The sequence below is a fragment of the Lingula anatina genome, chromosome 1 (assembly GCF_051362555.1).
Source record: "Lingula anatina isolate TDL-2025a chromosome 1, LinAna3.0, whole genome shotgun sequence".
Taxonomy (NCBI): Eukaryota; Metazoa; Brachiopoda; class Lingulata; order Lingulida; family Lingulidae; genus Lingula; species Lingula anatina.
Window position 1 is genome coordinate 26,863,052 of NC_141767.1, and position 18,288 is coordinate 26,881,339.

Genomic DNA, 18,288 nt, shown 5'->3' on the forward strand with positions numbered 1-18,288 from the left:
TTGGATTGTTACCACTGCAGGCAGTCTGTGAACGCTTGTAAAGTTATTTATATTCTCTCTATCATATACCCTGCAGTAATTCATCATTTTACTCGGTTTAATATCAAAGAAAACAGAAATTAAATGCTAAATTGTACATGTAGACATGATCATGCGCAGCAGACGATTCTGGTCTCCCTCCAGTATGGCTGCCGTTTGTTTTGATGACGAGGGCTACAATGGGTTAATACGCCCTAGGTAAACATCAACATATGTACTTTTCTCGTTTTCAAACTGCGCATGCGCAGTAGAGGTTGGCAGAGACCAACAGCGAATTGTGAAAGTAACATTAATAGTTGTTTTGGCGATATTAAACAATAAATCTTCTAGGTTAAGCAGCCAGGGAGTAACTCAGTACATGTAAGTAAATTTCTTTGAGCCGCAGGAATGGAAGTCTGACCTCCAGTTTGGTTAGTTAGAGTTGACATTTGTGAGACGGTGCAGGTGAATGGCCGCAGGTGAATTGAGAAACTACTCTAAGCGGACTACTGTTCCTCTCACACCGCCACATCACAAAGCCAGGATATACTTCTGGTCAATATCTATAATATAATATAATATAATCTCTGTGACCAGGGAATTATATCGGATGAAATGGAAACGGGTGGCGGTCCGTTAATTGGGTACTTTTGTAGTATACCCCCACCCTGTAACTTCCTGAAACTTTCATTTTTCAAACATTTTTTTACTTTGTCTTTTTCACCTATGTCAAAGCTGTTGAAATAAAATGTTTTTGTAATTACCTGTGGTCTTTTTATTAGTTTTAATCACGTTTAATCCACCCCATTGAAATACAATGTGAAAATTTACAATGTACCTGCAGTCAATAACTTGCCGCGTTTTCGTTACTTTATTTTATGTGAACATAGGATTGATACATTGTATACTTGGACTTCCTCTGTGAAATTATTATGAGCTACTTGTCCACATAAAATTACCTTAGAGTTAGCCAACGAAAACGCGGCAAGTTATTGACTGCGGTTGTAAATGGAAGATTCTAACATTGTATTTCAATGAGCTGGATTAAACGTGATTAAAACTAATAAAAAGTCCACAGGTAATTACAAAAGCATTTTATTTCAACAGCTTTGACATTGATGAACAAGAAAATGTAAAAAACTGTTTGAAAAGTGAAAGTTACAGAAAGTTACAGGGTGGGGGGGCTATACTACAAAAGTACCGTTAATTGTCCCTATATGACTGTTAAGGGGCGGGACAAAGTGTATGAGTGACAGGCCAAAGAGATGGGGGGGGGGGGTCACTTGTGGAAATCCGCAGGATAGTCCGTTAATTTGCGAGAATATGCGAGAACAAACCACAACTTAGTCGGTTGTCGTATTCTAAGATGGGCTAGGGGATTTTGCCAATAATATAAAGGGTACCGGAGAAGATCAGCATTGGTCAGAATTGTGCCGGAAGTGACGTGTAATGGTGTAAGACGTAAAGCTGAGTGGTCATTTTTAGCTGGAGGTGAATGGGAATGAAGACATGGGCTTGGAGAAAAAAGCAGTTATTCTAACAACACGGCAAGATAACATTTTATCTTTATGCATTTGGGGCAGAGATTCTAGAATACTTGTAGAAACGGGGGCGTCTCGATAGTCCGAAGGTTCATTGGTCCGAAGGTTCATTGGTCCGAAAAGTGGTAACATTTTCATCGATTTTTTAATCAAGGGTTCATTGGTCCGAAGGTTCTATAGTGAACATTCGGACCAATGAACCTTCGGACTATTGAACCTTCGGACTATCGCTACGGCCCCGTAGAAACAATAGGCACATGATATGAAAACGTGTCACAGAACTCAAAGGTACAAAATCATGGTTAATTTGCAGACAACTTGTTTTGAAATACAGCTGCATCGACCGCTAGGGTGACAAAGAGCGTTAAGGGAAAAGAATTATAAAGCCTTAACGTTGTCATGTGGAATTTTAGCATTTATATAATCTGATGTGTCTATATCTAAGTATTTTTGGGTGTTTTATGGTATGTGCTGCAATTATAATGATGTTTTAGGGTCATTGAAGGACCTTGTGAAAACCAGGAAGTAGTTCGTAACTGACAACCGAGTCGTAGCGATCCACAACTACATGTATATTGTGCAAAGATGTATCTATTTTTAAATATTTTCAATTTTTGACAAATTTTTTATCTTTATATGTCCATCTGACATGAAATTCCACACATACGATCACATTAATACACCTTTTACACCCAGGCCTTCCCAACTACCAGACTCGGCACCTACGGGTCCAGTATAAACCGGTTTATCAGACCACACTACCCGTTTTCAAGGTGTGTGTCAGATCGCATTACAGAGTATCAGCCACCACACCGATTTTGCCTGGTGCGCGATGTGATAGCAATGATCCTAAGCGGGGTTGGAAAGTAGTGCATCTCATCTAGATTCATGCGCTGCTGCAATTTTCTCTGTTTATGCTAAAATCTGACAGTACCGCAATTTTTAACATAACATTTAGGTTCGGACATAGCCAATGATGTTTTGTAAATAAGAACTTGCAAACATATATATTAATTTAGAAAAGTAGACTTAATTTTGATAGCAGAAGCATATTCTGTCGGGGGTTAAATTATTTTCATGACTACCGGGATGGACGAGATTGAGGGCAGGGTTAATCCTAGAGAGGGGTGAGAAACGTCCATTGTTCTCGTCAGCGAGGCTGTCCTTTTTCAGGGTTTGTATGCACGGACAGAAAACTTAAGTATTGTGGGAACGTTACTAATGAAGCCACTGGTAGTACTAGTAGATATCAGCCTGTAGTCTTGAACAAGCGCCTCGATGACGAGTGAATAGTTGTCAAAAACAAAAGACCCAGGTGTGGTAGTTCAACTACTGTTCATGCGTGCCGCAACGACCAAACCTAATTGCTCCTCAAGGTCACAAAACAATAACCGGTACTGACGGCTAGGCTCGTCTTAATCATATAAGTAGTGCGTTTCCACCCCCTGATTGAGGGAGTCGTCTGTTGTATTAATACGATTCCTACTTGACGAAAACGAGGCGCGATACCCGGATGACAGGTAGGCTTACAGAATTTGTGATAGGGTATGATGCTCTTTTATGCGATCTGACACACACCTTGAAAACGGGTAGTGTGGTCAGATATACCGGTTTATTCTGGACCTGTAGGTGCCGAGTCTGGTAGTTGGGAAGGCCTGACACCTGGGTAGCCACTAATCGGACTTTCAGTGACAAATGCCAAGACAAATGTGACATTCTGACAGCCTCTTATCTGAGCTAAAAATCACTAGCAAAAGAGACTGGCAATCAATTTCCTCAGGCTGTAAGTCAATAGCCTTGAGAAACTGGTCATGTTATATCTTATCTACCTGTCAGAATCGCTTTTCCAACTGAGTAAAGCATAATAATATCAATTATTAGTAACTTGGAGCTAGTCTTAATTACCTGTTAGCTTTGTGATCGGCTCACCTGAATTCTCTTTTCATCTTTTTGGGAAGATCTTGTAAGATGCCATTAAACTTAATGCCCGTCTCGTAAATGTGATTAGTGCCTACCCTGGTGTAAAAGGTGTATTAGGCAGGGGCGGATTTAGGCCGTCTTCTGGGTCTTCCGGAAGACTGTCAGATTTTCAAGTTTACATTGACCGGTATTTAATTTTTTCTGTCCGCCCCTGTATTAGTGTGATCATATGTGTGGAATTTCATGTCAGATGGACATATAAAGATCTAACAATTCGTCACATTATTAGTACCACCAGCATGTACGCTGGCGGTACTCATGGTTTTAGTCCAGACCCAACTCATCCGGCTCCGCGTTCTGGTGCCGGATACAAGTCACTGTTACCACTTCTCCTCCTAGACAGCAAGGACCCCTGTCCCCATCTCTTGGATTTAGGTCACTTGTAACCTCGCCTTGAACCCCCAGTTTTTTTTGTCTCAGTCGGTGCATTGGCCTGGGCGTGAGGCTCGTTGAAATGCACCCTTGTCAAAATTTTTGAAAATTCAATGCTAATTATCTACCATACGGAAAGAATTATGGGAAAAATTTCTATAGACGGCTAACCGAAAGTCATATATGGAGATTTCAAATATGCCCTTGGATTTGACCTTTGACCTTTGCTTCAAGGTCAAACAGGCCAAAATTAAAAAAAAAAAAAAAATTTTTATGAAAAAAAAATTATTTGCGCTGATATTCAGAAACTACACAGACCTAACCTATAATATTGTTAGCAGGTGTTACCCTTCAGGTCATCTTTCACCTCCGTGAGTTTGGGGTCGTTTGGTGCATTTTCACGAGAGTAGCTACCATAAGATACCGAAACTGAAAACTGTCTCAAATTCGGGAACCATTACCCTAGGTTCTAGATTCCGGTATTGCCAGCTCGATCTTGATTTCATATATAACCCATATCAACAATACCGGCTCTAGTGAACAGCGGCCATGTTACACTTCCGTCAATCAAATAGAATTGTTCCACAGTGAATCTGCAGTTGAATGTCATCAGACCAAAATGAAACGTAAAACAGATTTAATTCTGCTTTATTGAATTTTATTTGCTGTATTTAAGATGTAAAGTGAAAAAATAAATAATATTCTTCGAACAGAAAAGTTATATCCAATGTTTTTGTATTTTTTGCTTATCAAAGAACATTTAGTCCTGAGATGTACACGTGCGCAATACACATGCTTGCCGTGTGCCAAATTTGACAGCTACACTGTATTGCCGATACCACTATAAGGGCTGCGCAATGGCTACACCAAAATCAGTTTTTAAAGCAGAATGTTGCTTCTATTGTGGCACTGACCTTCGACTGCAAGATATTTTCGATTCAAACTTCGTCAGGCACTTTGCTTCTTATCTCGTCTGCACGAGATAACTTCAGCGCGAGGCGGGAAAGGCAGCTCCAGGCGGCCAAACCTGTGACGTACGAGACTTATGACTTCCAAATATGGATCCAGGGGGACACAGCTGTGACGTGTGACTTCCAAATATGGAAGCGCCCCAGGCACAATGTTGAAGAAGAACGCCCTCAGATTGTCGCTGTTCGTCAGAGCTAGTAAAAGTGACTCCATCACAAGGTATTTTTAAGCTAGTCAGCTTTTACGTTGCTCTGACACTCAGGGTAGGAACCATTAATGCTAGAGACCTGTTCTTTTTTGCATTTTGTAGAGCATGTCAAGCCCAACACTGGAAGTGGTCTCCGTTTTTTTTATTTCCTTATGGTTTTCGAGTTTAGCTGTATCAAAAAGTACATTGTGGTGGTGAAAACAATATGTGCAATACGGTAATGTATAATAAATTTTGAATCTCTGGAAAATAAAAAACAAGGCTTGGCGAGGCAGACAACTTCTGGTCAAAAATGACATTATTTCATGAAATTTGAACATCTGGAACTTCTGAGCACCTCCCATTTCAAGAATTTCAACCAAAATGACCTTTTCTTTATTTCAATTAATTTCTTTTGTAGGACATTTATGGCACATAATTGTAACTCTGAAATTGTACCATTTAGTCCCTTATATCTCCAAAACTGGCAGAGAAAGGTCCATAGTTACTATTGAAGTTGAATAGAAAGTCATATACTGGCAATTTAACAGTGACCTTGAAATTGACCTTTGACCTACTTTTCACCATGAACTGAACTTTGCAATATTTAAGACCCTTATATCTCCAAAACTGGCAAAGAAACGCCCATAGTTACTATTAAACTTGAATAGGAAGTCATATATTGGCAATCTAACTGTGACCTTAAAATTGACCTTTGACCTACTTTTCACCATAAACTGAACTTTGCAACTCTTTTAATGCTTATACATTCAAAAATGGCAAAGATACACCCATAGTTACTATTAAATTTGAATAGGAAGTCATTAGAGGCAATTTTACTATGATCTTAAAATTGACCTTTGACCTACTTTTTCACCATAAACTGAACTTTGCAAATTTTTGTTCCCTTTTATCTCCAAAACTAGCAGAGATAGGTCCATAGTCAGGGGCGGATTTAGACCGTCTTCTGGGTCTTCCGGAAGACGGTCATATTTTCAAGTTTACATTGACGGGTATCTAATTTTTTCTTTTGGAAGACGGTCAAAATTGGAGGACGAATCAACAAAGATAATTTGGAAGACTGTCGGTAAATAGCTCTAGATCCGCCCCTGATAGTTACTACTGAACTTGAATAGGAAGTCATATACTGGCAATCTAACTGTGACCTTGAAATTGACCTTTGTCTTACTTTTTATCATGAATTGAACTTTGCAAATTTTCATTCCTTTTTATCTCCATAACTGGCAGAGATAGGTCCAAAGTTACTATTGAACTTGAATAGAAAGTCATACATTGGGAATCTAACTGTGACCTTAAAATTGATCTTTGACCTACTTTTCACCATGAACTGAACTCTGCAACTTTTTCAGTGCTTATACTTTCAAAACTGGCAAAGATACTCCCATAATTACTATGAAATTTGAATAGGAAGTCATATATTGCAAACAGAACTGTGACTTTAAAATCGGCCTTTGACCTACTTTCCACCATGAACCGCACTTTGCAAGTTTTCCTTTATATCTCCAAAACTGACAGAGATACACCCATAGTTACTATTAAACTTATATAGGAAGTCATATACTGGCAATCTAGGTGTGACCTTTAAATTGACCTTTGACCTGCTTTTCACCATGAACTGAACTTTGAAAATCTTTCTTCCCTTTTATCTCCAAAACTGGCAGAGATGGGTCCATAGTTACTTTTGAAGTTGAATAGGAAGTCATATGCTGGTAATCTAACTGTTACCTTGAAATTTACCTTTGACCTACTTTTCATGATAAACTGCACTTTGCAAATTTTCTGATCTTTATATCACAATAACTGGCAAAGATCTGCCCATAGTTACTATTGAACTTGAATAGGAAGTCATATACTGGCAATCTAACTGTGATCCTGAAATTGACCTTTGACCTAATTTTCACCATGAACTGACTTTTGTAAATTAACTTTTCCTTATATCTCAGAAACTAGCAGAGATACACCCAAAGTTACTGTGAACTTGAATAGGAAGTCCTACATTGGCTATATAAATGTGACCTTGAAATTGACCTTTGACCTACCTTTTATGATGAACTGCACTTTGCATGTTTTCTGGCCTTTAAATCTCCAAAATTGGCAAAGAAATGCCCATGGTTACTATTTGAATAGGAAGTCATAAACTGTGGCATTGAAATTGATCTTTGACCTTCTTTTTCACCATGAACTGAACTTATTTTCTTGCCCCTCATATCTTCAAAAATAGCAGAGATATGCACAGTGTTGCCCCTAGGTATTCTCTTTTGTCGGCATATATGCAATGCTGACAACACATTTCAAGAAAAACCAATAGGCTTATTGTCGAGAGAATCATAGAAGTGATCAATGTTAGGAAAATACAGGTCATTTTGAAAATCTGCCTGATTGTACTATTAGTTATATTTTTTGGCATTTACTGCCTATTTTGAGAACTCTTGTTCATTGCATTTTATAGAGCTTGTCATGCACAAGACTGGTGGTGGTGTCCCTTTTTTGGGGGTGGGGGGTGGGGGTCCATATGAATGCGCTTGCTCCAGCTGGTGGTACTATATCCGGATGCGGTATCGCCTCTTTGATCCTCTAGTTAAAAAAAAAGATACATCTTTGCACAGCAGTCGTAGATCGGTACGATTCAGTTGTTAGTTACGAACTACGGTAATGTGCCATGAATTTCGAACAGTAGAAAATAATTAAATTTGGGAAAAGATCGTTCTGGCCGAAATTCATGAAATGGAGGTGCTCAGAACTTCCAAAACATTCGAATTTCATGGAATTCTGTCAATTTTGACCGGAAGTTGTCTGTTCGTCGCTAGGCCTTCTGTTATCTTCTCCCGACGATCTATTTAGAGTTACCATAATGTATGATGTGTGAGTGTCGGTAATTGCGACCAAAGGTATACACGTACCTTCACCCGATCACTGTGTATGGTCCATAGATAGAGCGGTACTGTTGTCTAGGGCCGCAAAACAGCATCGTTATCAGTAGTGTCGTTTTACAAAAGCGATTCTGGCAGCCAGAAACTAGTGTCGTTTTTCAAAAACGATCCTGGCGCTCAGAACGGGAGTGGACGGAGGGAGAGACGGCCGACGATTAGCGTCTGCCACGGCCAGATTACCTTTACTATGGAAGCTTAGTGTTACCGTTGCTCCTTTCCTTGCACTGAAACCGAGACGACAGCCAATCAGTGTCTATGGCGCACGTGCAGGTAGCCTTCATCTGCGATAAGTGTCTTCCGCGACCAGGTTCGTTGCCTTTACCGTTAAAGTCGGGCGGAGCTTTACGCGCGAATGCGTCCTCATCTCGCCGTTCGCGGGTCGGTGTCTCCGACGCATACGTAGCCTTCCCTGCAGAAGCCGGCCTCGGCACTACGGCCTCTCCTCCGTGCGGGGAGGCCACTACGACCGAAGATCGGTATGTGCGGCGCACAGGTAGCCTTCGCCACGGCAGCCGAACTGTGTATTACGGTCTCTCTCCGTCGTGCGCTGCGACCAAGATGACCGCTGATTGTTGTCTGCGATCAAACATACTAGGTTTGGGGGGTGGGGGGGGGGGTGGGGGGGGGGGGTGCAGGGCCGTTTTTTTCAACCCATTCTTAACCAGCAGCATCAACTGATTTCCTGGCGCATAGTTGCGTCAATGTACGCATTTGAAAAGCGTGTACATACGTTTTGTCATTGAAACCATCTTCAAACAAACGCGAGAGATAGGTAATCTAGAGTAAACCGAAAAGGCAGTATTTATATTCGTTCAAGGGACTAGAAGATCGTCAATGGGAGATAGTGAGCGATCTGAGCGCGACAATAAGCCAATTTCCACACTAGTTCAAGGGACTTCGTTACTATATTCGTCAGCAAGAGATCGTCAGCGATCCGAGCAAGCATAGAAGCTTGGACTTTTTGTCCATGCTAGAAGGTAATTTTCATGTAGTCAGCAGGATATGGTTTGCTGGTTTGCGACATGGGCGTAACCAGGCATACGCACGGATACACTGTGCGTATATAATTTTTTGGCCAACCATGATATTATTCTCTATAAATCTAGTGTACTTTTCAAGGAATATTATCGAAAATCCCCTTCGATTATAAGTTAATGTCACCTGAATGTACAAATTCTCTGTATAATTTATATATATGCACCATTGTTCTGACACCCCTTTTCGTTTGCTTTCACAGAACTGAGGTAAACAATACAGTTACCATCTGAAGTCCGATCTTAATCGTCCATCTAGCTGGAACTTGCTTTACCTCTTAATTAGAGGGTAAAGTGCCCTTCAGCTCACAGGTAGCTTTTGTCTTGAGTGTATCGAACGCGATATTTATCTCAGATAAAAATCTACCTGTGTGTTATTTTCAAAGAGCTGCTCCAGCAGACCTGGGGGCACTAGATAAATCTGATCATCGGGCTAAACAAGGAGCCAGAGAAACAAAGGAAGATTGACTTTTCCTGCAAAGTGACAAAGAATTTTGACACGGACTTGATCCAGCATAACCCTCCAAACTAACGGGGTGGCATGGGCATTTTTTTTTTACAAAATTTACAAACAATTAAACTTAGATATATTACAATTTTATCCTTTAATATAATTTTATGAGGCATGCACCCGCATGTAAGGTGGGTGATGTAAGTAAGCCCCTAGTTAAATAAATATACCCTTATGATCAAGGCTTTTCCCAGCGAACCGTCCAGTCGTCATTTGGACGGCCGCTGACATCACCGGACGGCCTGTATTTTCAAAGACGGCTAGACGGCCTGAGACTTTTTTTTTAATGACGTCTTGGCTTGTCGGGGCAGCAGTGGACGTTGTAAGAAATTTTCTTAGAGTAATTTGACGTACCTAGCTTTTATGATGCGTCACAGATGAATGGTACTACTTTGTAGTGTACGTTGATATTCAGTTACGACGAAACGACTTCCTAAAGCTTACAAAACACAATAAAATGTTGCTATGAACTTTAAGATACACATTCCACGCCGTATGCAGCAGTGACAAGAGTGACCTTCATGCGGTACAAAACACTAAGCAAACTACAGGCCAATTTGTGAAAGGGGACACCTTCCGGACCTTCATACGCACGGCAACTGAGAAAGCTGATTGACAAAAAGGAAAATTTCAAATTTTCAGGGAGAGATCGTTCACAATCCGAGAGAGACCAGGAGGCAATTTTCATATTTGTTAAAGAGACTTCGTAAGCCAAAGGGCGAGACGAGAACGCAATTTTCGTATCGTCAGCGTCGCAATCCGAGTGAAACGAGAAAGCTCATACTCGTTCAGTGGCTTTCGTTTGCTGAAGATCGTCAGCCGGAGATCGTTCTCGATTGTTTTTAACCCTCCATCCCTCCCCATTTATAATTTTTAAAAATATTTTTCATTTCATTTGTACATTTCAAGGGACTTCATTAGCGGAAGATCGTCAGCTGGAGATCGTGAACGATCTGAACGAGACAAGAAAGCAATAATGGTTATCTTTGTTGCAGCTCTTAATATTGCTCTTTTGTTCTGTTACTGAAGTCTCTACTGTTAACAATGCTATTGTGCGCCTCAGCAAAACTACCGATCGCTATCTCACACTGAATATTGCGGTAAAGAAACAACAGCCCGACAGTACAACTCTTAATAGATTCTCCTGTTATCTGAATGAATGGATATGACGATGTTGTTTAGCGTCCTTAACTAACTGTACTGATCGTTATCTTGCACCTTGGGCTGCACACGTAGTACTCAGGTAAAGGTACGCTAGGGCAACATTGCCGACTGTTAGATCTTTATAAGCGCGAGAATAGCCCGGTGGTCGATTTTAAGGTGTACGAAATTCACGAAATCAAGATCGCGCAAAATTGCTTACTGGCCGAAATTCATGGTCCAGAAAAAACTCCAGACGGCCGATTTTAAGATCGTTCGAAATTCAAGAGCCGTTCGAAATTCATGGCACTTTACCGTACTTCCCGGTTTTCACAAGGCCCTTCAAGAACTCTAATACATCATTATAATTGCAGCACATACCATAAAACACCCAAAAATACTTAGATATGGACGTATCAGATTATATAAATGTCAAAATTCTAAATGACAAGGATTTATAGCCTCCCGGGAATTCCATTTCCTTTACGCTCTTTGTCGCGCTGGCGGTCGATGCAGCATGTATTTCAAAACAAGTTGTTTGCAAATTAACCACGATTTTGCACCTTCAAGTTCCGTGTCACGTTTTCATATCATGTGCCTATTACTTCTACAAGTATTCTCTGCCCAAAATGCGTTAAGAAGAAATGCCATCTTACCATGTTGTTTGAAGAACTGCTTTTTTCTCCGAGTCCATGTCTTCTCTCCCGTTCACCTCCAGCTAAAAATGACCACTCAGCTTTACGTCTTGCACCACTACACGTCACTTCCGGGACAATTCTGACCAATGCTGATCTTCTCCGGTACCCTTTATTAGAGGGTTTCGTGTGAAAACTAGTTATTTTTCATACCACTTGGTGCGCTGTATTCCCACTCACAAAATGATGATGTAAACGTATGACCCTTTTAAGCTCAAGAAAATATATGAAGAAAATAGGGATAAACGTACTTAACAGCAAGTCACAATAAAAATATGGTATGTTTACGTGTTTTCTTGTGTGTGTCGTTTTAAGGAATTGTACATGTAATATGAGAACAGAATAACTCATGAGTTGAAACAGCGTTGGAAGGAACAGATTTATGCACTATGTAAATTAATGTACGATATTTACAAGCATTTTCACGTGATTATTTCAGTGTTTGACCTTCGTTTGAAATAGCACAGGCCAATTTGGCCAGTGAGTTTTGTAAGTTACAGGCCAAACTGAAAATGTACAAGCCAGACTTTGGCCTGTTTTATTAAGAAGTTACCAAATATTCAAAGTGCAGGTCATGTGGTAATGACTGATGATTGAGATGTTATCAGGTACCAATGCTGCATAGTTAGGCTCCATTCACATGAAAAATCTCTTAAGAGATTTAAACAAAAAACCAAACCTTTTAGAAAAAAACCAGGGGCTAACTTTGAATGTAAAAATGGATTCATTAACCATTGGTAAGTATAGGAAAATAATTGTTTACTCCAGGAAAATTCATTTTTTGGCCAAAACAAAGAGTTATTATCCCTTTAACCAAGTATCCTGTTGAGGGTAATTAGTACCCCCTCCCCTTAAAGTTACTCTTTTGCAGCTGAAATTGTCAGTTACATCTTAGAGCATAGATAATCTAAGGATACTTGAAATTAAACATTTCACATTTTGGCATTTTCAAGTTGTGACTTTGAAGTTCTATGGGCCTGAAGACCTTTGCTGGTCACATTTTCTGAATATCCATGATACTAATATTTTATCATTAAAAATTGATGGTCATTATGCTGTTAAACATTATGTAATGTTGCATCAAAATTTGAATAAACCCATATTTTGGGCACTGCTCCCATTATGACCATTTAAGGAAAACCATGTCATTTACTGTTCTCAAACTTACAGGAAAGAAACATATGGGACTAAAATACAGCTTCAGTAGGCAATGCAGTCTGTTTGGTAAATTTTTCTGGCAGATAAACAGTTTTTTTGTGAAAATTTAATTTTTCACATATTGGCATTTTCAAGGTGTGACTTTGAAGTTTCATGGTCCTGAAGAACTTTGTTAGTCACATTTTCTGAATATCCATGATACTAATATTTATTATTAAAAATTGATTGTCATTTTGCTGTTAACCATTATGTAATATTCCATCAGAATAGAAGAAAACATAATTTTGGGTGCTGCTGCCATGATGACCATTATGGGAAAACCATGTTACTTATGATTGCCACACTTTCAAAAAAGAAATACAGGACTAAAATGCAGCCCGAGTTGGAAAAGCAGTCTAATTGGCTTCTTTTTCTGGAAGTTATACATTTTCAAAGTGTGAACTTGAACTCCCATGGGCCTGAAGCCTTATGCTTGTTACACATTTTACTTACATTGGTATTACCAGTTCAGCATAATTAAAATTTGATGTTGAATTTGCAGTTTAACATAATGTACTTTTGCATCAGAATTGACAGTAGCCTATTTTGTGCATAGTTATTTCCTGCTTTTTGTCTGTACATTTGACAGCTTTGCTGCCTTGTTTTGAAGTGCCTTTTGTCTGCAACAACTGACAATCAAGAAAAAGATACTATTAGTTATTAGCATTAAACATCAAACCAAAGGGACAACACAGTGACATTTCCAGATAGACAGGTGGGAAAACATGACCCATCTAGTTTGGAAGCTACAAGAGTCCAGGAATTTTTAGTGTCAAAAATATGAGATCCTTAAAGGCTTTTTCAGGGCATAGTAAACTTTAAAGCAATCAAATGAATTAAATTCATAAATATTAATGCATTCTTGAAAATAAATATGAATACAAGTTAGAATTACATTTTATAAGATCCATCTGCCCCTGTAAACCTATTATTAATACAATACAATATATTATCATTTTTTACATGACAAGACTGTTTTAATATTCAACTACCCCCAGTTTCTTGTGATAATGTCCTTCTCTTGGCCAGTCTCTCCAAGGGAATTGACATAGGTGAATTTACCCTCCTTTCTTCCACAATACTAAGCAAAATAGACACAAGTGAAAAAATAATATGGGTAACCTTAGAGAAATAAGTCATGTCTCCATCATATACAATCCTGGACGTTACATGAAGGCTCACATGGAATGAAACACCTGTAAAAAGAATGGTATAAATGATGATGTTTCTACCTCATATGACCAAATAATTCGTTTTCTCTTAAAGATCTTGGAAACATCTTGACAGCTTTAAAATTTTTATAATATGTATTATTCAAACACGTAAATATAATAAATTTAAATAGCGACCTTCATTGCTGTCAAGTTTACCGCTATTTTCAGCTTAATATGTCTACGTCATCATTTTATGAATGGGTATACAGCGCACCAAGTGGTATAAAAAATAACTAGTTTTCACACGAAGCCCTCTATTGGCAAAATCTGCTAGCCCATCTTAGAATATGACAACCAACTTAGTCAGTCGTGCTGGTACACCTAAACCACAGAAAAATACTACTACTCCTAAGTTATCGACAAGTTTATTCGAAATTTGGATAACTGAGACTACATTACACACATTATGATCTTTGATACAGATTTTTCAATGAATTGACTGTGTAAAACTTTAAAAGCTGAGTTTTCGACAACGACGACCTACTGGTTTACTCCTTAGGTGCCCTCTCAGTCGACTAATGCTCCCTCTCAGGAAATGGATAAGAAAACGGATTACTTACTTGCTTATAGTATATATAGTAGAAATTGAAAATATCCACAAAGTAGAAATAACAAGCTTTTTATGTACAGACACAGATGTGTCTGTACATATTGCCATTACCTGCATCTGTCGTCGCCGTTCATGTCGCCGTTCATGTCGATGTCGCCGTCGCCGTCGCCGTGCACTTTCAGCGTTAACACCATAAGTGGAAGACAGTTTTACTTTTTGACTTTATATTTACAGAGCTGATGAATATTCATAAAACGCAGGTCAAGTTCGAAAATCAGCATGATCGGGCCATTATTGTAGAATTTATGCTGTTTTTTCACTTTTCAGCATATATGCAACACTGTTAACACATTTCAAAGAAAACCGATAGGCCTGTTGTCATGAAACTCACAGGAGTAATCAATCTTACTAAAATGCAGGTCAAGTTCGAAAATCGGCATGATCGGGCCACCATTTTAGTAGTTATGCTGTTTTTCCCCTTTTCAGCATATATGCAACACTGTTAACACATTTCAAAGAAAACCGATAGGCCTGTTGTCATGAAACTGACAGGAGTAATCAATCTTACTAAAACGCAGGTCAAGTTCGAAAATCAGCATAATCGGGCCATTATTTTATAAGTTATGCTGTTTTTTCATATTTCTTCAGATTCAATTCTTAGGCATGTTAACAGTCTCATTATTTAATCAATAAGATATGCAAAAGTGTTTGTTTGACATTTCCTGCATCTTTACAACATTGTTAGTTGATTATGTAAAAATGATGGTAAACTTGTTATCGTGTATTGTGTAATAAAGTGTCAAAAATGGAAATAAACTCATATCATTGCAGTTTGTAAGATTCAATCATTCATTATGTTCAGAAACTCAGAATGGAGGAAATTGGACATTTGACACTGTTCTATTGATATTTTTCACATCTCATCAACTTTCTTAGTTGATCATAAAAAAATGGCAGTAAAATGTTAATTTTGTTTTATGTTAAAAAAAGTGTTAAAAATGAAAATAAACGCATTTCATAACAGTACTGTCTTGTTTTACATTTCCTCAGATTCAATTCTTAGGCATGTTAACAGTCTCATTATTTAACTAATAAGATACGTAAAAGTCTTTGTTTAACATTTCCTGCATCTTTACAACATTGTTAGTTAATTATGTAAAAATGATGGTAAGCTTGTTATCATGTATTGTATAATAGAGTTTCAAAAATGGAAATAAACTCTTATCATTGCAGTTTGTCAGATTCATTCATTCATTCACTATGTTCAGAAACTCAGAATGGAGGAAATTGGACATTAAACACTGTTCTATTGATAATTTTTCCATCTCATCAATTTTCTTAGTTGATCATATAAAAATGGCATTAAAGTGTTAATTTTGTTATATGTTAAAAAATTGTTAAAAATGGAAAAAAATGCATTTCAGGACAGAACTGTCTTGTCTACATTTTGGCATTTTCAAGGTGTGACTTTGAAGTTCCATGGGCCTGAAGACCTTTGCTAGTCACATTTTCTGAATATCCATGATACTAATATTTTATTATTAAAAATTGATGGTTATTATCCTGTTAAACATTATGTAATATTGCATCAAAATTTGAAGAAACCCCTATTTTGGACACTGCTCCCTTGATGACCATTTAAGGAAAACCATGTCACTTACTGTTCTCAAACTTACAGGAAAGAAACATGGGACTAAAATACAGTTTCATTAGGCAGTGCAGTCTATTTGGTAAATTTTTCTGGCAGTTAATCAGTTTTTTGTGAAAATTTAATTTTTCACATATTGGCAATTTCAAGGTGTGACTTAGAACCACCTTGGGCTTGAAGACCCATGCTAGTCACATTTTCTGAAAATCCACGATACGTATACTTTATTATTAAAAACTGATGGTCTTTATGCTGTTAAGCATTATGAAATATTGCATCAAAATAGAAGAAAACACAATTTTGGGTATTGCTGCCATGATGACCATCATGGGAAAACCATATTACTTATGATTGTTAAACTTTTAAAAAAGAAACACAGGACTAAAATGCAGCTCGAGTTGGAAATGCAGTCTAATTGACTTCTTTTTCTGGAAGTTTTACATTTTCAAAGTGTGAACTCAAACTCCCATGGGCCTGAAGCCTTATGCTTGTTACACATTTTACTTACATTGGTATTACCTGTTGAGCATAATTAAAATTTGATGTTGAATTTGTAGTTTAACATAATGTACTTTTACATCAGAATTGACAGTAGCCTATTTTGTTATTTCCTGCTTTTTGTCTGTACATTTGACAGCTTTGCTGCCTTGTTTAAAAATTTTGATCAGAAGTCAAAATACAAATCAGTGCTTGTAAAGAGTTTTGTTATCAATACAAGTGAAAACGTATATTTGTTGGTGATATAATTCCCTGCTGTGACCAACCTATAATTAATTGTTGATACTGATATTAATAACCCGGAAGCTCAGTAAAATTTTAATTTTGCAAAAACTTGCAAGAGTTACGGTAGCAAGGAATTCATATGTTTGCATTACTATTTACAGTTTCTAATATGTACTAGCTGTGTTGTTTTAATAATATGATTCCATTGGTAAAACATGGCAGTGACACGAGGTCTCTTAAGTAGTTTTTATTTCAATAAACTTATCACCATGACTGTATGGTGGAACTAAAAGATATGTATTTGTAGGAACACAAGACAAAAGAGCTACAGTATGGCATCAGGAAAGATGTTGCAAGAACAGCTGAAGGCACTCAGTAATTGTGTAACCAATAACCAAGTAGAATTGGTGACAAACTTGAATGTGGACGTTCTTCTGTTGTCTTCTTTGCAAGAACAATCTCTTCTGACACAATATCAAATTGCTGTAATAAAGGTAGAGTAATCAATTTATTGTTATATTAAAAAGCTTGTACAGTAGTTTGTTTCTTTGTTTTTTGCTTTTACTGGAAGGGGGAAGGGCACATGTGTGGGGTTTACTTGCTTCCAACTAGATTTTTACTTCCAAGTTTTCCACCAGATGCCAGCTGAGTGATGATTTCAACTCTGCAAACATTCTCTCTAAACCTCTGTATTGAGATACCAGATGGAACCAGTTTAGTAACTCCTCTTGCTAAAGTTCAGCCACCCACCTGACCTAGGGGTTTCCCAAAACCACTACGTGTGTGTGTGATGGAAGGGGGGGGGGGGCATAGGGACTGTTCACAATATATTTTATCGGCTTAATGCCAATGCACCAGGACTTGCTGACTACAATCAGTTTTAACAGACTGACATGCCTCCTCTTGTTAACAGCGTACTCACATAATCACCAGCTTTGATTTATGATGTTGTTGTGTTACATTTGCATGGAGTAAAGCCCCCTTTACACTGGACGGCGTCCTTTCTGCGTCCAGCAGTACGGCCCCATTTGAGAGTTAAAAAATTATAATACTTTTCATGCCGACAACTGGCCGATCACTGAGCATTCATTCTGCTACAAAATCAATGCTCGTGCCTCCTTATTAAGACCACAGCGATGCCAAATTTCATGGTCGCAGAAAGGACGCCGTCCAGTGTAAAGGGGGTATTAGTGTGCAGTAGTAGTGGTCCTTCAAATACTAGTATATCATACACTAGAGTAAGTAGTTAAGATCAGAGCAATTAATTGACTTGATCACCTGCCAAGAGATTGGTCAGGGACTAGTTAAGTGTCAGTGCCTGAGCAGTTGGTAATAAAGGACTCCGAAGAAAATCAGACATGCTGAAAAATTTTCAGAATGGCCAGACATTTGGACTGGCAGTAATGAAAAATTTGCCGGACCGAATGGATTTTTGTCAGGCCGAAAATCACCCTATTTGTTCGAGACAGATACTACCAGTACGTTTAGGTAGCTTACTTTGTTTGTGGATGTGATAGGTTTTAAATGGATGGGAAAAACACTTTGGGTTTTTTATAAT

The 18,288-nt window shown here is 38.3% G+C and overlaps 1 protein-coding gene across 1 annotated transcript in view; it reads left to right on the forward strand.

Annotated features, from left to right (window-relative positions):
- The first annotated feature begins 285 nt into the window (after positions 1 to 285).
- LOC106157130 (uncharacterized) overlaps positions 286 to 18,288 on the forward strand; it is a 33,378-nt gene continuing 15,375 nt past the window's right edge. The window contains exons 1-2 of the mRNA XM_087002910.1: positions 286 to 399; positions 17,038 to 17,224. Of these exons, the coding sequence (XP_086859036.1) occupies positions 398 to 399; positions 17,038 to 17,224 (189 nt within the window). The 5' untranslated portion in view covers positions 286 to 397. The remainder of the gene's footprint in view (positions 400 to 17,037; positions 17,225 to 18,288) is intronic.